The following is a 17,723-nucleotide window of genomic DNA, read 5'->3' as shown; positions in this document are numbered from 1 at the left end:
CAATACTTACAGTCCTTTAGATTATTTAATGACTCTTAAACAGTTTGCCTTGAGAGAAAATAAACAAGTGAGCAGAATTTGCTGATTTCTCCTCACTTAAAATATTGTTACTTTTATGGAGGTACTACTGAGTAAAGGACTATCATAAGATCTAGTCAAAACAGCAATTTCAACATGTTTAAAAACCAATTAAAACAGTTTCTGTAAAATGAAAAATACAAAAATACTGAAGAATGAATGATAAATAAAAACTGAAATAAATGTTGAATCTGAAATTGAGGTGACTCAAGGAGTTAACAAGAAATATTCATTCGGTTATGCCTCAAATCTTCCCACTTAATAAAGAACAGTTAAAAGGCAAAAGACCGAAAAAGGTTCAAGGGTTAACTTATTATCAAAGTATACAACTCTGAAATTCTTCTTCTCCAGACAGCCACAAAACCAAGAAAGAAAAGAAAGGCTGTACGAACACCAACCCCCAAATCCCTCCCCCCCACAAAAAAAAACAAAAACATTACTGGCACATCAAACCTTCCCAGCACACACAAAGCAAAAGATTGGGCAAAAAACAGAATATAAAATACCATAATACGGAAAAAATGTTTAGTTTAAGTCTACATCCAAAATGCAGAAAACCTGGGTAACATTCTCTAGCAGACCACACAGGCTTCCCTCTTTGGCAGCATAGCGACCTCACCAGCAATCAAAAGATATTTTCTTTAAAAACATACCCTTGGCCTAGAAATTTAATTACATAGTTGTTTTTGTCGTGGCAGTGCAATCCCATTACACACCATTTAGGTTATGAAACATGATAGTTACTTGATGGGTTGATTCTTACTGGCTCCATACGCATTAAAAAGAAGTACCATAGGTAGTATAATATCAATCATCTAAACACGTTCATTTGATGGCAAATCAGGGCACATTTAAGATTGTAACACGCAATACAGCACTAAATACATGAAGAAAACCAGATCTGAACAAGAAGAAATAAATAATCTTCCGGAAATAGTAGGGGTCTGAGGGTCTAGTGAGATGGAGGAACTGAGGGAAATACATGTTAGTAGGGAAGTGGTGTTAGGTAAATTGAAGGGATTAAAGGCAGATAAATCTCCAGGGCCAGATGGTCTGCATCCCAGAGTGCTTAAGGAAGTAGCCCAAGAAATAGTGGATGCATTAGTGATAATTTTCAAAACTCTTTAGATTCTGGATTAGTTCTTGAGGATTGGAGGGTGGCTAATTTAACCCCACTTTTTAAAAAACGAGGGAGTGAGAAACCAGGTAATTATAGACTGGTTAGCTTGACATTGGTGGTGGGGAAAATGCTAGAGTCAGTTATCAAAGATGTGATAACAGCACATCTGGAAAGTGGTGAAATCATTGGACAAAGTCAGCATGGATTTGTGAAAGGAAAATCATGTCCAACAAATCTTATAGCATTTTTTGAGGTTGTAACTAGTAGGGTGGATAGGGAAGAACCAGTGGATGTGGTATATTTGGATTTTCAAAAGGCTTTTAACAAGATCCTACACAGGAGGTTAGTGTGCAAACTTAAAGCACATGGTATTCGGGGTATGGTATTAATGTGGATAGAGAATTGGTTGGCAGACAAGATGCAAAGAGTGGGAATAAACGGGACCTTTTCAGAATGGCAGGCAGTGACTAGTGGGGTACCGCAAGGCTCAGTGCTGGGACCCCAGTTGTTTACAATATATATTAAGGATTTAGACGAGGGAATTAAATGCAGCATCTCCAAGTTTGCGGATGGGCGGCACTGTTAGCTGTGAGGAGGATGCTAAGAGGATGCAGGGTGACTTGGATAGGTTAGGTGAGTGGGCAAATTCATGGCAGACGCAATTTAATGTGGATAAATATGAGGTTATCCACTTTGGTGACAAGAACAGGAGAACAGATTATTATCTGAATGGTGGCCGATTAGGAAAAGGGGAGGTGCAATGAGACCTGGGTGTCATTGTACACCAGTCATTGAAAGTGGTCATGCAGGTACAGCAGGCAGTGAAAAAGATGAATGGTATGTTGGCATTCATAGCAAGAGGATTTGAGTACAGGAGCAGGGAGGTTTTACTGCAGTTGTACAAGGCCTTGGTGAGACCACACCTGGAGTATTGTGTGCAGTTTTGGTCCCCTAATCTGAGGAAAGACATTCTTGTCATAGAGGGAGTACAAAGAAGGTTCACCAGGTTGATTCCTGGGATGGCAGGACTTTCACATGAAGACTGGATCGACTAGGCTTATACTTGTTGGAATTTAGAAGATTGAGGGGGGGGAGATCTTATTGAAACATATACAATTCTAAAGGGATTGGACAGGCTAGATGCAGGAAGATTGTTCCCGATGTTGGTGAAGTCCAGAACGAGGGGTCACAGTTTAAGGATAAAGGGGAAGCCTTTTAGGACCGAGATGAGGAAAAACTTCTTCACACAGAGAGTGGTGAATCTGTGGAATTCTCTGTCACAGGAAACAGTTAAGGCCAGTTCATTGGCTATATTTAAGAAGGAATTAGATATGGCCCTTTGAGGCTAAAGGGATCAGGGGATATGGAGAGAAAGCAGGTACAGGGTTCTGAGTTGGATGATCAGCTATGATCATACTGAATGGCTCGAAGGGCCGAATGGCCTACTCCTGCACCTATTTTCTATGTTTCTAAGAACGTTATTCTCTCTTCACTACCTTGTCTTATTGCCATGCTGATGGATTCATAACTGACTAGAAGTGTACTTGCAATTGCACTGAAGAGATTGTATTTATGGCTGAAGGCAATGGCTAGGCTTCACTATTGGAGGTTTCATGACTTGCAGATAAGCAGGAACAGGAAGTCTGGACAAAATACAATGTAGAGTAATGTATCTACAAACTAAGAATTTCAAAACAGAGTCCAACATCGTGGTAGCTGGACTTCAAAATATTTGAAGTTGAAGGACAAAATGTCTCTGAATTGTTGGCTTTCACATCAGTGGCAGATTCCAGATTTTACAGAATACAGTCCACAGCTGCATTTCAGACATTATAGAAGAATGACAGTTCTGGGAAGGGAACTCTTCCCTTTTACTTCAAGCAGATAATATCAAGCAGTGTAGGAGCATGAGCCTGCCCAATCTGCAGGCTTCGTGAAGGTTCAGTATATGGCACAAGGCATCCTAATAGTCAGTGCATTGCTCAGGAATCTTGCACAATTTCTTTATTCTAAGGCCATCTATTGTGCACATAAAATTTCAGCTTTCTTGTCACTGTTAGATTGTACTCGTAAACATGGATTTCATCCTGAATCCACAGACTCAGTGACTCTTGAATCTGGTGTGCAAGCAAAGAGGACTCTGACAGATCAGGGGGAAGTCTCGCAAGATTTCTCATTCTGAGATGTTGAATAACTCCATTACTTTGCTACATTGCAGAGACATTTGGATTCTGTTGTTTTCATTATCATTACTGTGAGCAAACTGGAAATCAGCCTGGTTAAAATCATTGACTTCCATTTTAAAAATGAAGTCTGTCATTGTGGCTGGAAAAATTGCAAAGACACATGCAAGGCGGATTACTTTGCATCAGGCAAGATCTCAATAGGCTTTTCTTCTCCTATGGACTTCATATTTTATTTTATCTTATGATTGTAGTCAAAAACAGTGACCACACTTTTCTCATGAACAGTGAATATTCAATTATCATTGCGAATGGTAATCCTGAACTTTGTTACAAGCAACCTAATTTCTTATGACTCCTTTCCATGGTGTTAGACAATTACTAATAAAAGTTGCACTTTATTCTTATCAATAATTTTATTTTGATCACCCCATGCAAATGTCTTCATAAAACACCAGTTTAATTTTGTTAAGCTCCTAAGAACAAATGCAACTAACTAGTTGTTAAATCAGAGATTACCAAAAAGGTTTGCAAGAAATGCATAAAGGTTTTGCTAATGCATACATGTTTTTCTCCTTCAATCTTTTTGTCAGCTATCTGCACAGCTTCCAGATACTTAAAATGCAGCTCCATCAGTCGATCGACCTATAAGAAACATAAATAGCTATCAATCTATGACCACACAACCCTGCAATATGCAAGAACCCAATTTAGCTATGACTTTCCATAGGATAGCAGTTCATGACTAGATGCAGCCTTGGCTGAAGGAAACAACCAGATTTTATAAATGTGAATTTATTGTAACACTGTAATTTATTGTAGCATGTGTTGTCAATGAACAAATTGCAAACAAGTTTCACCTTTTTTCTTGACTGAGTCCCATAATAATTTGACCACAGGAAGTGATGAAGGGAATGATTAAGTTTCAGCAATCTACCTTGGCCCTAAGAAAACATTAACACCATCAAGGAATTTCTGTAGCAGTGACAGCACTGATTCAGACCTTCAACTTGGGCAATAGAATTGTGTTGGCTTTATTAATTATTAAAACACTTTGTGAGAGTTAGGAAGTGGAAAGGAAAGAAGACGGGGAGGAAGGAAGACCCCTAGGTGGGGTATGTCCTCAACTATGCACAAAATGGATAGTCTTTTGAAATTCTTGCCCATATCCATTTCATACTCAACACCAAAATGGCCTAATTCTGCTCCTGTCTTATGGCCTCATGTTCATTTGGTCAATACAAATTGGCACTGATGGTATAAATTGCCATTATTTCAGTGACGAACCAGACAACATTGTGTTTAATGACATAAAGAAAACTAAACAAAGCCAGTTAAGAAAGGATCCTTTAAAACAGCTTGCAGAAGCTTATTTTAAGAATTAATAGGGTAAAAATTTCAGCCCCTGACCTTAAATTTTTCAATAACATTGGGCAATGATCTTGTATTAATACTACGAACAGGCAATTATTACTATGTTACAGCAAATCACTTAGTAATGTGTAACTACATTTCAAATATACTGTTAAAACAATGTACGCAGTTAGCATTTATGCACACATAAATAATATCATTATATCTGAAAGTGCAGTGTAATGACCATATGTTAAAGGTATTTTTCCTTTGATATTCACCCACTTCAGATTGCTCATTTCTGTTGGTAATACACACTTTTAAAAGAAACTACCCTTTCAAAGATGAAGAACGACAAGATGATGCAAAGTAGATTAGATCACGTCTCTTTCAGTACTGAAGTGTACAGGAATATAAACAAGGAAATCAGGAAGCACTGTTGTTGAAAGGTCCACAAATATATTCAAACATGTCAACACCTTCCTTGTCTTTAATAAATTTTTAAGAATACATCCATTTCATTATTAGAGATTGGAAGGAGCTCAATACAATTGACCATAGGATCATAAAATACAAGAGCAGAATTAGGTCATTTGGTCCATTGAATCTACTCCGCCATTTCATCCTGGCTGATCCAATTTTCCTCTCAACTTTTCAATGTCCGGCCTTCTCCAATCAATAATCTATTGACTTCTGCCTTAAATATACATAAAGACATGGTCTTTGCAGCTGCCTGTGGCAAAGAATTCCAGAGATTCACCACTCTCTGGTTAAAGAAATTCCTCCTCATCTCCATTCTAAAAGGACACCCCACTATCCTGAGGCTGTGCTCTCTGGTCTCATACTCTTTCACCACAGGAAACATCCTGTCTGCAGCAACTTCAACAAGACCTTTCACCATTCGATAGGTTTAAAAGACATAACCCCTCATTCTTCTAAATTATACTGAATACATGCCCTGACTCTCTTAATTCTGACAAACCACTCATACCTGGAATCATTTTGGTGAACCTCCGTTGAACGTTCTCCAGCTTCAGCGCATCTTTTCTAAGATAAGGGGCCCAAAACTTCTCATAATACTCCAAGTGAGGCCTCACCAGTGCTTTATAGTCTCAACATTACATCCTTGCTTTTATATTCTAATCTTCTTGAAATGAATGCTAATATTGCATTTGCCTTTCTCACCATAGACTCACCCTGCAAATTAACCTTTAGGGAATACTATACAAGAACTATCAAGTCACTTTGTCCCTCAGTTTTCTCTCCATTTAGAAAAAAGTCAACGTTTTCACTTCTTCTACCAAAGTGACCTTTTGTTCTGGAGCATGCTTGGCTTCTTAAGTGTTTCAACCATATCTATCCAGGCCATAATGGGAGTTCCAGTGCACTCCTTTTAAGCCATTCATATTATGAACAAGGATTGAGTGACTGCTCTATAGCCATTGTGTTGTTTTTAGTTAAGTCGGCTCGACCATAGTAGGTAAAGAGTGGCTGTAGATGGGTCATATTCTGTATGGAGTTTGGTGACCATGGTGTGCTTCAGGGATCTGTTCTGGGACTCCTTCTCTTTGGGATTTTTATAAATGACCTCAATGAGGAAGTGGAGGGATGGGTTAGCAAATTTGCTGATGACACAAAGGTTGGAGTGTTGTGGATAGTGTGGAGGGCTGTCAGAGGTTACAGCAGGACATCAATAAGATGCAAAACTGGGCTGAGAAGTGGCAGATGGAGTTCAACCCAGAAAAGTGTGAGGTGGTTCATTTTGGTAGGTCAAATATGATGGGGAATACAGTATTAATGGTAGCATAGAGGATCAGAGGGATCTTGGGGTCTGTGTCCACAGGGCACTCAAAGCTGCTGTGCAGATTGACTGTGTGGTTAACAAGGCATATGGTGTATTGGCCTTCATCAATCGTGGGACTGAGTTCAAGAGCCGAGAAGAATATTACAGCTGTATAGGACCCTGGTCAGATGGAGTACTGTGCTCAATTCTTGTCACCTCACTACAGGAAGGTTGTGGAAACTATGGAAAGGGTGCAGGGGAGATTTACAAGGATGTTGCCTGGATGGGGGAGGCGAGCACACCTTACGAGAATAGGTTGAGTGAACTTGGCCTTTCTCCTTGGAGCTACAGAGGATGAGAGGTGACTTGATAGAGGTGTCTAAGATGATGAGGGACACCGACCATGTGGATAGCCAGAGGCTTCTTCCCAAGGCTCAAATGGCTAACACGAGAGGGCACAGTTTTAAGGTGCTCGGAAGTAGGTACAGAGAAGATGTCAGGGTAAGTTTTTTATGCAGAGACTGGTGATTGTGTGGAATAGGCTGCCGGCGACTGTGGTGGAGGCAGACACGATAGGCTCTTTTAAGAGGCTCCTGGATAAGCACATAGAGCTTAGAAAAATAGAGGGCTATGGGTAAACCTAGGTAATTTCTAAAGTAAGTACATGTTTGGCACAGCATTGTGGGCCGAAGGGCTTGTATTGTACTGTGGGTTTTTTATGTTTCTATGTAACTCATAACGTTGACTGCAATTTTGCCCTATCACCAGCCTCTACTCACTACACATTGCTTCAATTTGTAAACCAGCTACCTAGTCTTCAGCAATATCACCTGCCTCTCCTCTGATACTGCTTGCATTGAAATATATGCAGCTCAGGACACCAGTTGCACCATGTTCAACCCTTTGATTCTTAATTTTGGCTGAGGTCTTACCAACATCTGCTCCACAACCTGTCCACTAACTGTTCTAGCAGTCTGGTTCCCAACCACTCCAACTTTAATTTATGTCCCATCTGCAGCATTAACAAACCTTCCTGCCAGGATATTAGGCCCCCTCCAGTTCAGATGCAAACTGTCCCTTCTGTATAGGTCCCAGCTTCTCTGGAAGAAAGCTCAATGATCCAAAAATCTTATGCGCTCCCTCCTACCCCAACACTTTGGGGCCAAGATCTGGCATCATTAGTACTTGGCTCAGGCAGCAATCCTGAAATCACAAACCTGGAGCTCCTGTCCTTTAACTAAGCACCTAACTCCCTTTGCAGAACTTCGTCAGTCATCCTAACCATGTCATTGGTACCTACATGGACCACAACTTCTAGCTGTTCCCCCCACTACTTCAGAATTAGACTTGATCCGAAATATCCAGCACCCCTGGTGTCCAGGAGGCAACATACCATCTGGGAATCTTGTTCTCACCCACAGAACCTCCTATCTGTTCCCCCAACTAATGACTCCCCTATCATCACAGCATGCCTCTTCTTCCCTCTTCCCTTCTGAGCCACAGAGGCAGGCAGTATCAGAGACCCGACCACTGTGACTTTCCTCGTTAGGTCATTACCCCACCCCCTCAATAGTATCCAAAGTGATATACCTGTTGTTGAGGGGGATGGCCAGAGGGGTACTCTGCACAGGCTCCTTAACCCCTTTCCCCTTCCTGTGTCCTGCACCCTGGGTGTAACTATCTCTCTATACGTCCTAACTATCACCATTTTAGCCTCCTGAATGATCCAGAGTTCATCCAGCTCCAGCTCCTTAACGTAAATTGTTAGAAGCTGCAGCTGGATGCACTTCTTGCAGTTGTAGTTGTCAGGGACACTGGAGTCTCCCTGCCTTCCCTCATCCCACAAGTGGAGCCTTCCACTCTCCTGCTTGGCATCTCTACTATCCTAAATGAGTAGATGTAAAGAAGGGAATTAAAAAAAACCTAGCACTTTTCTTTCCTTTGCTTTCTCTGATTGAAGCCTCATTTCGCTGAAGCCTCAAAGAGCTAAAGCCTCAAGGTCACCACTTTGAGTTAAAATGAACAATTAAATGGAAACAAGTTGATATAAAACAATTACAATTTTCTTGATCAAAATCAAATCTTCATAGTTAATGAGGAATGTTTTCAAGATAGACAAGAGGTGAGTGGGGAGAAAATCCTGCATTTAACTTCTGTGCTGAAATGAGCAGTAGACTTGTATATTAACAAATTTATGGAAAATGACATTTTAAAAGTAATTAAGGCCAATTCTTGCCCAAATTGATAGAGGTTGATATAAAGTGTTAAGAGGCATAAATAGGGTAGATCACCAGAGACTTTAACCAAAGACAGAAATGGCCAATACAAAGGGGCATAATTTTAAGGTGATTGGTGGAAAGTATAGGGGGATGTCAGAGGAAGTTCTTTACGAAGAGAGTGGTGGGTGTGTGGAACATTCTGCTGGGTGGTGGTAGAGACAGATACATTAAGGGTGTTTAATATACTCTTAGATAGTCACATGGGTGAAAGGAAAATATAAGGCTATTAAGGAGGAAAAGGTTATATTTATCTTAAGTAGTTTAAGAATTTGCACTATATTGTGGGCTGACAGGCCTGTAGTGCACTGTATTGTTCTGTGTTTATTTTGTAATCAATGTAGTGTCAAATAGGCTCTTCCGGTGTTTTGAGCCATGCTGTCCCAGCAACCCTCGACAACCCCGATTAACCCTAATCTAATCACAGGACATTTCATAATAACCAATTCACCTACCTGGTATGTCATTGGACTGTGGGAGGATATCGGTGCACTCAGGGGAAACTCACGTATGGGGACGTACAAAGCTCCAGAATTGAACGCCAAACTTCAGCACCCCGAGCTGTAATAGTGTCATGCTAGCCACTACAGTACCGTGGTACCCTATTCAGGGTTCTATTAATGAGTTCTGCTTCTGTGATGTTGTACCAAATTTTCTTTTGTTGTGTTCCCCAAAATTGATCTTTTCCTATTCAACATAGGACAAAGCTCTTCCCCAAATGACTTGATTAAAGCACTGCCCCTTTGAGCTCAGCATGCCATCTAGCATTTTTGCTAAACTGTACATGCATTCAGCATCTCCCCCATCAATACAATGTAAAGAGGAATCAGTTTCATTGGTGAGCCATTTCATTGGCTTGTCACTCAACCCTGGAACATCTGGGCAATGAATATGCATATCTCAAGATGCTCTTCATTGACTACAGCTCTGCATTCAGTACCATCATCCCTTCAAAACTAATCCATAGGCTTAAAGACCTAGGCCTCAATACCTCCTTGTGCAACTGGATCTTCAATTTCCTCACTTGCAGACCCCAATCAGTTTACATTGGCAACAACATCTCTTCCACAATCTCCATCAGTACAGGTACAGAGCAAGGCTGTGTGTTTAGCCCTTTTCCCTTCTTGCTTTATACTTGTGATTGTGAGGCTAAGCACAGCTCCAATGCCATATTTAAGTTTGCTGATAACACCACTATCATAGGCTGCATGATGCCACAACAAAAACTTGTAGCTCAATGTCAGTAAAACCAAAGAGCTGATTATTGACTTCAGAAGGAGGAAACAGCAGTGCATGAGCCAATCCTTCTTAGGGGATCAGAGATGGAGAGGGTGAACAACTTTAAATTCCTCAGTGCTTTCATTTCAGAGGATCTTTCCTGGGCCCAGCACGTAAATGCTAATACAAAGAAGGCACAGCAGCACCTCTACTTTCTTAGAAGTTTGCGAAGATCTGGCATGTCACCTGAAACTTTGACAAACTATAAATGCATGGTGGAGAGCATACTGACTAGTGCCGTTGCATGAAAGCAGCATTTGTAATCAAGGACCACCAATTAGGCCATGGTCTCTTCTCGCTGCTGCGATTAGGAAGAAGGGACAAAAGTCGCAGGACCCACACCATCATCAGATTTAGGAACAGCTATTACCCCTCAACCATCAGGCTCTTGAAGCAGAGGGGATAAATTTACTCAACTTCACTCACTTCAACAATGGAGTGATTCAACAACCTACAGGCTCACTTTCAAGGCCTCTTCATCTCACGTTCTTGATATTTATTGCCTATTAATTAACTATTATTATTATATTTCTTTTTTTCTTTTTGTATTTGCACAGTTGGTTGGTTTTTGCATATTGGTTGTTTGCCTCTCTTGTTGGGTGTGGTCTTTCATTTATTCTATTGTGTTTCTTGTATTTACTGTGCATATCCACATATATCTACTTGATAATAAATTTACTTTGGACTTTAATGTTAATTTTCTTTTCTTCATTAATAACTGGAAGTGAAAAGAAAGATAAACGGTACCTTTTCACAGTCATTTTCTGTGAATTTGTTAAGCAGTCGTGTTCGCTGTTGACCTTTTAAGTTTCGAAGCATGGAAGAAAGAATCGAACAAACGTGCTCTATGAAATAAAGCAAATAAGAATAAAATAAATAAAAGCAAGAATAGGCTAGTCAATGCCTGCTCCTCAATTCTACAATTGAATTTTTACTTCAGCTCCATTTTCCTTTATACTGAAACGTTTACATATCAATGAAAGGTTTACAAGCTAACTAGGAATTAAAGAATATACCAACTGTTTATGAATTAACTTTCAACAACTGAAATTTGAATTATAGTTAAGGATTACACAGAGTGAGGCGTAAATGCTGGCACTTTTCCCTCTTACTTCTTACAAATCAGAATTGCACCCCAAGTAACAAATCTGAATATGAATACAGGTATGCAAATACTGAACATCTCTGAAATGGAGTCAGGATGTCTAAAACAAGTGATAGTACTTCATCTTTTTTTAATATTTAGAGATACAACATGGTAACAGGCCCTTCTAATCCACCAAATGAAGAAATTTCCTTTTCTATAGAATCTCCCATAGTTTGGTTAGTAGATCATGGTCGTTGAAGTGACTTTGTTCATTGTATTGTGGACTACAATGGGCTAGGAAGCGCTTGAAGCAACACATTTATTTTCCCTACAAGAATATTTGGAGCAGTACGGTTGCATAATGCTATTAACAGCACTAGTGACCAGAGTTTTTTTCCTGCCCTTGTCTGAGGAGTTTGCATGTCTTCCCCACGACCACATGGGTTTCCACTCATGTTCCAAAGACATACAGGTCACTAGATTACTTGGTCACATGATTGTAATCGGGTGGTCAGGTTTTTTGGGTTGGAAGGGCCTGTTAAAATGTTGTTATCTCTAAATTAAAAAAAAGAACTACCACTTGTTTTAGATATCCTGACTCTATTTCAGAAATGTTCAGTATTTGCAAAGACTTAAGCATATGTTTATTCAATATTATGGGCTTAGCACATTTCATGTGCGTTTAGTTGTTACTTTTCACATCCAATTTCCTCGAGAGTGAAGGTCTGGTTAAGCAGAACAAATGATTACTCTTAGATTCTGCAGATGCTGAAAATCCAGAAGAACACATACAAAATGCTGGATGAGTTCAGCAGGTCATGCAGTACCAATGGTAAGAGAGCCAATGTTTTAGGCCAAAACCCTTTCATTTGAAGCCATGTGGGTTAGAACTTGTTGCTTATGTGTGAGTATTTAAAATATTTATATCAGGTAAACTACTGGGAAAATCTACATTGACACAAAGCATTAGCCATCCCCACCTTCTGAGTAATTAGATAATTCTTCCTTATGACAGTGGTACTGGGATAAAGATCAGAAGGGTGGAAAGATTTATGCCTTATATTCCTCCCCACAAAGGACTTTTAGAGAAGTGGTCATGGTAGAAAATAGCTAAAAACACCAACAACTGAGAACCAGTTCAAAATTCCTTACGTTGAATGAGCTTTCAAGTCATTTGAATTACTGGAAATGGCACATTATAGAACAGAAAAGCAGACAAACTCCCATATACAATGTGTCTCAAGACCTTACGGCATTCGAAAGTGGCACATAGGTTAGCAATACTGAGGCTTGGATAAACATATATAACAATAATTTTAACTTAGCAGGTCAGCCAGCATCTATGAAGAGGAATAAACAGTTGATGCTTTTTGCAGAGTCCATTCATCAGGTCTGGAAAGGAAGTGGGAAAAAGTAGAATAAGAAGGTGGGGTGGGTGAAGAAGGTGAAGGAGTACAAGCTGGCAGGTGATAGTTAAGCCATGTGAGGAGGAAGGCAGATGAAGTGAAAAGATGAGAGGTAATAGATGGAAAAGATAAAGGGCTGAAGGAGGAATTTGATCAAAGAGCAGAATGGATCAAGGCAGAAAGGGAAGAAGGAGGGGACCAGAGGGAGGTCAAGGGCAGGTGAGTAGAAGAGAAAGGATAAGGGGAAAGTCAGAATGGGGAATGGAATACTGCCTGACCTACTGGGTTCCACCAGCATTTTGTGTGTGTTGATCAGGATTTCCAGCATCTGCAGAATCTCTTACATTAAAAATAATTTGAACTCTAAAATATTTTATTGATTGTTTCATGATCTGGGTATTTCCTGCAAGGTCAGCGTTTACTGCCACTGACCAAGTGTCATTGGATAATTTCAGAAGAGATTTCCTAATCAATCGCAGTGGTATGTTTGCAGTCATATATCAGCAAAGAATGTGCTCCTCAGAAGGATATTACAGAACCAGACAATTTTATTAAATGACAACCCAATTTTATTAAATTGACATCAATGACTAATTATTTTAAAAATTTCACAGCTGCTATGAAGGGATCTGACCACTGGATGACCAGTTAGGTAATAGCTACAACAACAAAAACTGGAGGGTACAGCTCCATGCATTACAGAAAAATCCTTCATCATTGAGCACATCTACAGCAGTAATACCACAAGAAAGCAGCATCCAAGGACCTATGAAGAGGAAGAAGCAGTCAATGCTTTTGGCTGAGTCCCTTCATCAGGACTAGAAAGGAAGAGGGAAGAAGCCTTAGGCGTGACAGTGGCTATATTTCATTAGGAGTTTGAGCAGAATTGATATGTCACCAAAGCCACTTTCAAATTTCTACAGATGTACCATGGAGAGCATTCTAACTGGCTGTCTCACTTGTCAGATATGGAGGGCCACTACAAAGGTTCGGAAAAAGCCTCCAAGTTGTAAACAGCCAGCTCCATCATGGAATAATAAGGCAATGCAGGCAATGCCTCAAAAAGATGGCATCCATCACTAAGTAACCCCATCACCTAAGACATGCCCTCTTCTCGATACCATCATCAAGGAGGTGGTACAGGAGCCTGAAGACACATACTCAGCATTTTAGGAACAGTTTCTTCCCCTCTCCCGTCAGATTACTGGACAGTCCATGAACCCAAGAACACTACCTCAGTATTTTTTCCTCTCTTATTGCACTACTTAATATTTTTAGTGTTTATGCTTATTATAATTTATGGTTTTTATTATTATGTATTGCAGTGTACTGCTGCTGCAAAACAAATTTCATAACAAATGCCACTGGTATTAAACCTGATTCTGATTCTCCTGAATGAGGGTGCATAACTTCACTTACCTCAACTCTGAACTGATTCCATAAGCTATGGACTTACTTTCAAGTCTTTATAATTCATGCTCTCAGTAGTATGTATGTATGTATATGTGTATGTACGTCTATATATGTATGTATTACTTTTTTCATTTGCCCAGCCTGTCTCCTTTTGTACATTGGTTGCCAGCCAGTCTTCCTGTGTAGTTTTTCATTGATTCTATTGCATTTTGTTGTTCTACTGTGAACACCTGTAAGCAAATAAATCTCAGAGCTGTATGATTCATAGATTTACTTTGATAATAAATGTATTTTAAACATCATGGCTGTGGCTATTATGCTACTGCTAGATGCTCACAAAAAAACTTATCTGGTTCACTCAGGTTCCAGGTTCCAGGTAAGCTCATCCTTACCAGGTTGAGCGAGGTTGATTCAACTTGCCTAACAAAATGGCTCAGGAAGCCATGTAATCAAATCAATCACAAAAGAAAAATAAAATCAGATGACCACTAGGCACTACTTTTGGTATTAGACATGTCAAAAGTACATCTAAAACAGGTAGTTTTGAAAAAAAAATCCTCCACTAACATTTAGGAAAGTAGCAAAGTTAGAAAGGTTGCCCCACCAATTCGTCTAAATACAGCTTAATCTAATCATTCTCTCAGGCAATATCCTAGGCAGCCTCATCTTCCTGCTCAGCCATTACCTTCACACCAGCCGATCAAACCTGGTTCAATAATGAATACCGTGCATATAGAAAACTGAACTTCTAAATGCAGGATCACCTGGTGCTAAACAACAGAAGGCCTAACTAAATCCAATTTCATTGTATTGCAGTTAATAATGGCTTTGATTCAACAAAATGATGATTGTTGTTTTGAAGATATCTTCTGCAGAGGTGGTATATCTCTAGCTAAACTAAACACAAGAGATGAAAACAAATTGCTCATTTATATTCTGAAGATAAAAATGAACCAGGAAAACTCCAACCCTGCTAATTACTATCTCAGTGTTACCCTTAGTAAAGGAGCAGAAGTCATCAAAGTGATTACAATTGACTGAACAATGATCTTTCTCCAAGTCAGAAGTGGCAAAGATGATGCTGACTGCACAATATCCATTTACTTCACAACCTCTCGGATATTAAATCAACAATGAGTGGATGCACTAGACAACATTTAGATTTGGGTTGAGATGTGGCAAAGTAACATCAGCGCTACAAGGCCACTAGACAATCGCCAACATACTTTAAGCAAAGGAGGAAGGAGATAAGGAAAAGAGGCAGATGATAGGCAGATAAGGAAAAGAGGTAGGAGGCTGGAGTGGGGAACTGAAGAGGGAAGGAGAAGTGGGGAGATTCTCAGGTTGGAGGAGCATAACCTCAAATTCTGCCTAGGTAACCTCCAACCTGATGGCAATGAACAGTGATTTCTCCAACTTCCAGTATTTTTTAAAATCTTCCCTCCTTCTCCTTTTCAGTTCCCCACTCCAGCCTCCTACCTCTTTTCCTTATCTGTCTATCATGTCCCCCTGGTGTCTTTCCTCCTTTGCTTTCTCCCATGGTCAACTCATCTCTCCTATCAGATTCCTTTGCCTTTTCAACATATCACCTTCTAGCTTGTCCTCCTCCTGCTCCTCCCACCTTCTTATTCTTCCTCCTTCCTTTCCAATCGGATGAAGGGTCTCAGACTTAAACATTGACTGTCCTTTCATTTCCATAGATGCTGTCTGACCTGCTGAGTTCCTCCAGCAATTTGTGTGTGTTGCTCTGGATTTCCAGCATCCGCAGGATCTCTTGTGTTTATAACTTATTTTCCTTGTCACTTAACAGCACGCTCTAACATTATGATGGGGTGATAACCACAGGGTAGTAATTTAAAATCAGCCACAAAAATAATGTTGGTACAAGAATAGATGCCAACTATTCCCTTGTGGACAGAGCGAAGGTGCTAGACAAAGAGATGACCCCAATAGACTCACAGGTGAAGTGTCATCTCATCTGGAAGGTTTGCTTGTACTTCTGAAATGTGCTAAAGGAGGAGATGTAGGGGCAAATGTAGAACTTGTTCTAACTCCAAGGGTAAGTGTCCGCAGGGAACTAATGGGGAGGGACAAGTGTACAAGGGACTCGCACGTCAAAAGGCAGGATCTCCCAGTGGCTACCCACTTCAATTTGACTTCCCATTCTAACTTGTCTGTCCATAGCCTCCTCTACTGTCATGATGAGGGAAAACTTGGTATTCCATCCGGGTAGCCTCCAATGATGGCATGAACATCAATTGCTCTAAATTTGGGTATTTAATCCTTTTTCTCCCCAGCCCCCTCCTTCTCTCTATTTTCCATGCCTCAGTTTGATTACCCTCTCATCACCCCCCTCCTTCCCTTTTTTCCAAGACACACTTAGATTTCTGATTAGATTCTTTTTCTTTCTTCAGTCATTTACCTCTTCCACCTTCTTGCTCCCAGCTTCTCATTTCATCTCCTCTCCCCCCAGTCTCACCTATAAACTGCCAGTTGTACTGCCCCATTCCTTATTCTGGCTTCTGCCTATTCTTTTCCAGTCCTATTGAAGGGTCAATGACAAAGGATGGAAAGGTGAGGAGGTTTGGAAGAGAGATTTTAGGGAGCTAGGTAGAGAAACTGGACATCCAGGGTAGTAATTTCTGGAGTGCTGCCTGTGACCAAGGAACTGGTGCAAGGGGCAGGGTTTCAGATTTGTGAACCATTGGGATCTCTTCTGGGGAAGGTATGACTTGTACAACTAACCCGAGGGGGACAAATACCATTGTGGGCAGGTTTACTAGAGCTGTTGGGGAGGGTTTAAACTAATTTGCAGGGAGATAGGAACCAGAGTGAGGTTGAAGTAGTTGGTTTACAAAGAGAGACTGAAGTAAGACTGCAAGCAAGGAGAGGCTGATGATGGGGCAAATTACAGTCAACAGGATGAGTTGCAACGTAAAAGGTGGGCAAAACTGAAACAGGTGATACAGGACTGGAGGTGTTATATAAAAATATGCGGAGTATATGGAATAAGTTAGATGAACTTGCAGTGTGGTTATACATTGGCATGTATAATGTTGCGGGCATCACTGAATCATGGCTGAAAGAAGATTAGAGCTTAATGTCCAGGGATACACATTGTTTTGAAAGGGCAGGCAGGAAGGCAGAGGGGCTGGTGTGGCTCTGTTGGTAAAAATTGAAATCAAATCATTGGAAAGAGGTGACATGGAATCAGAAGGTGTTGAGTTATTGTGGATAGAGCTAAGAAACTGCAAGGGTAAAACAACCCTAAAGGGAGTTGTATACAGATCCCCAAACAGTCGTAAGGATGTGGTCTACAAGTTACAATGGGAGCTACAAATTGCATGCCAAAAGGGCACTGTTACCACAGTCATGGGGAATTCCAACATGCAGGTAGATTGGGAAAATCAGGTTGGTGGGGGATTTTCTAGAATCTAAATTTTCTAGTTTATGAGATGGCTTTTTAGAGTAGCTCATGGTTGAGCCCACTAGGGGATCAGTTATTCTGGAGTGGGTGTTTGGCAATGAACCGAAATTAATTAGAGACCTTAAGGTAAAAGAGCCCTCAGGAGAAGGTAATCATAATATGATCAAATTCGCCCTGCAATTTGAGAAGGAGAAGCTAAAGTCAGATGTATCAATATTACAGTGGAGTAAAGGGAATTACAGAGGCATGAGAGAGGAGCTGGTCAAAAGTGATTGGGAAGGAACATTAGCAGGGATGACTGCACAGCAGCAATGGCTGG

At 40.4% G+C, this 17,723-nt stretch overlaps 1 protein-coding gene across 1 annotated transcript in view; it reads right to left on the bottom strand.

The window, feature by feature from the left end:
* The window catches only part of ctnnbl1 (catenin, beta like 1), a 293,894-nt gene that overhangs the window by 46,335 nt on the left and 229,836 nt on the right, over positions 1-17,723 (bottom strand). Inside the window, exons 12-13 of the mRNA XM_059979909.1 lie at positions 10,819-10,916; positions 3,946-4,026 (exon numbers count right to left, since the gene is read on the bottom strand). Of these exons, the coding sequence (XP_059835892.1) occupies positions 3,946-4,026; positions 10,819-10,916 (179 nt within the window). The remainder of the gene's footprint in view (positions 1-3,945; positions 4,027-10,818; positions 10,917-17,723) is intronic.

This window comes from Hypanus sabinus, chromosome 9 (genome assembly GCF_030144855.1).
Source record: "Hypanus sabinus isolate sHypSab1 chromosome 9, sHypSab1.hap1, whole genome shotgun sequence".
NCBI lineage: Eukaryota > Metazoa > Chordata > Chondrichthyes > Myliobatiformes > Dasyatidae > Hypanus > Hypanus sabinus.
This window is presented reverse-complemented; position numbering and strand designations above follow the sequence as displayed.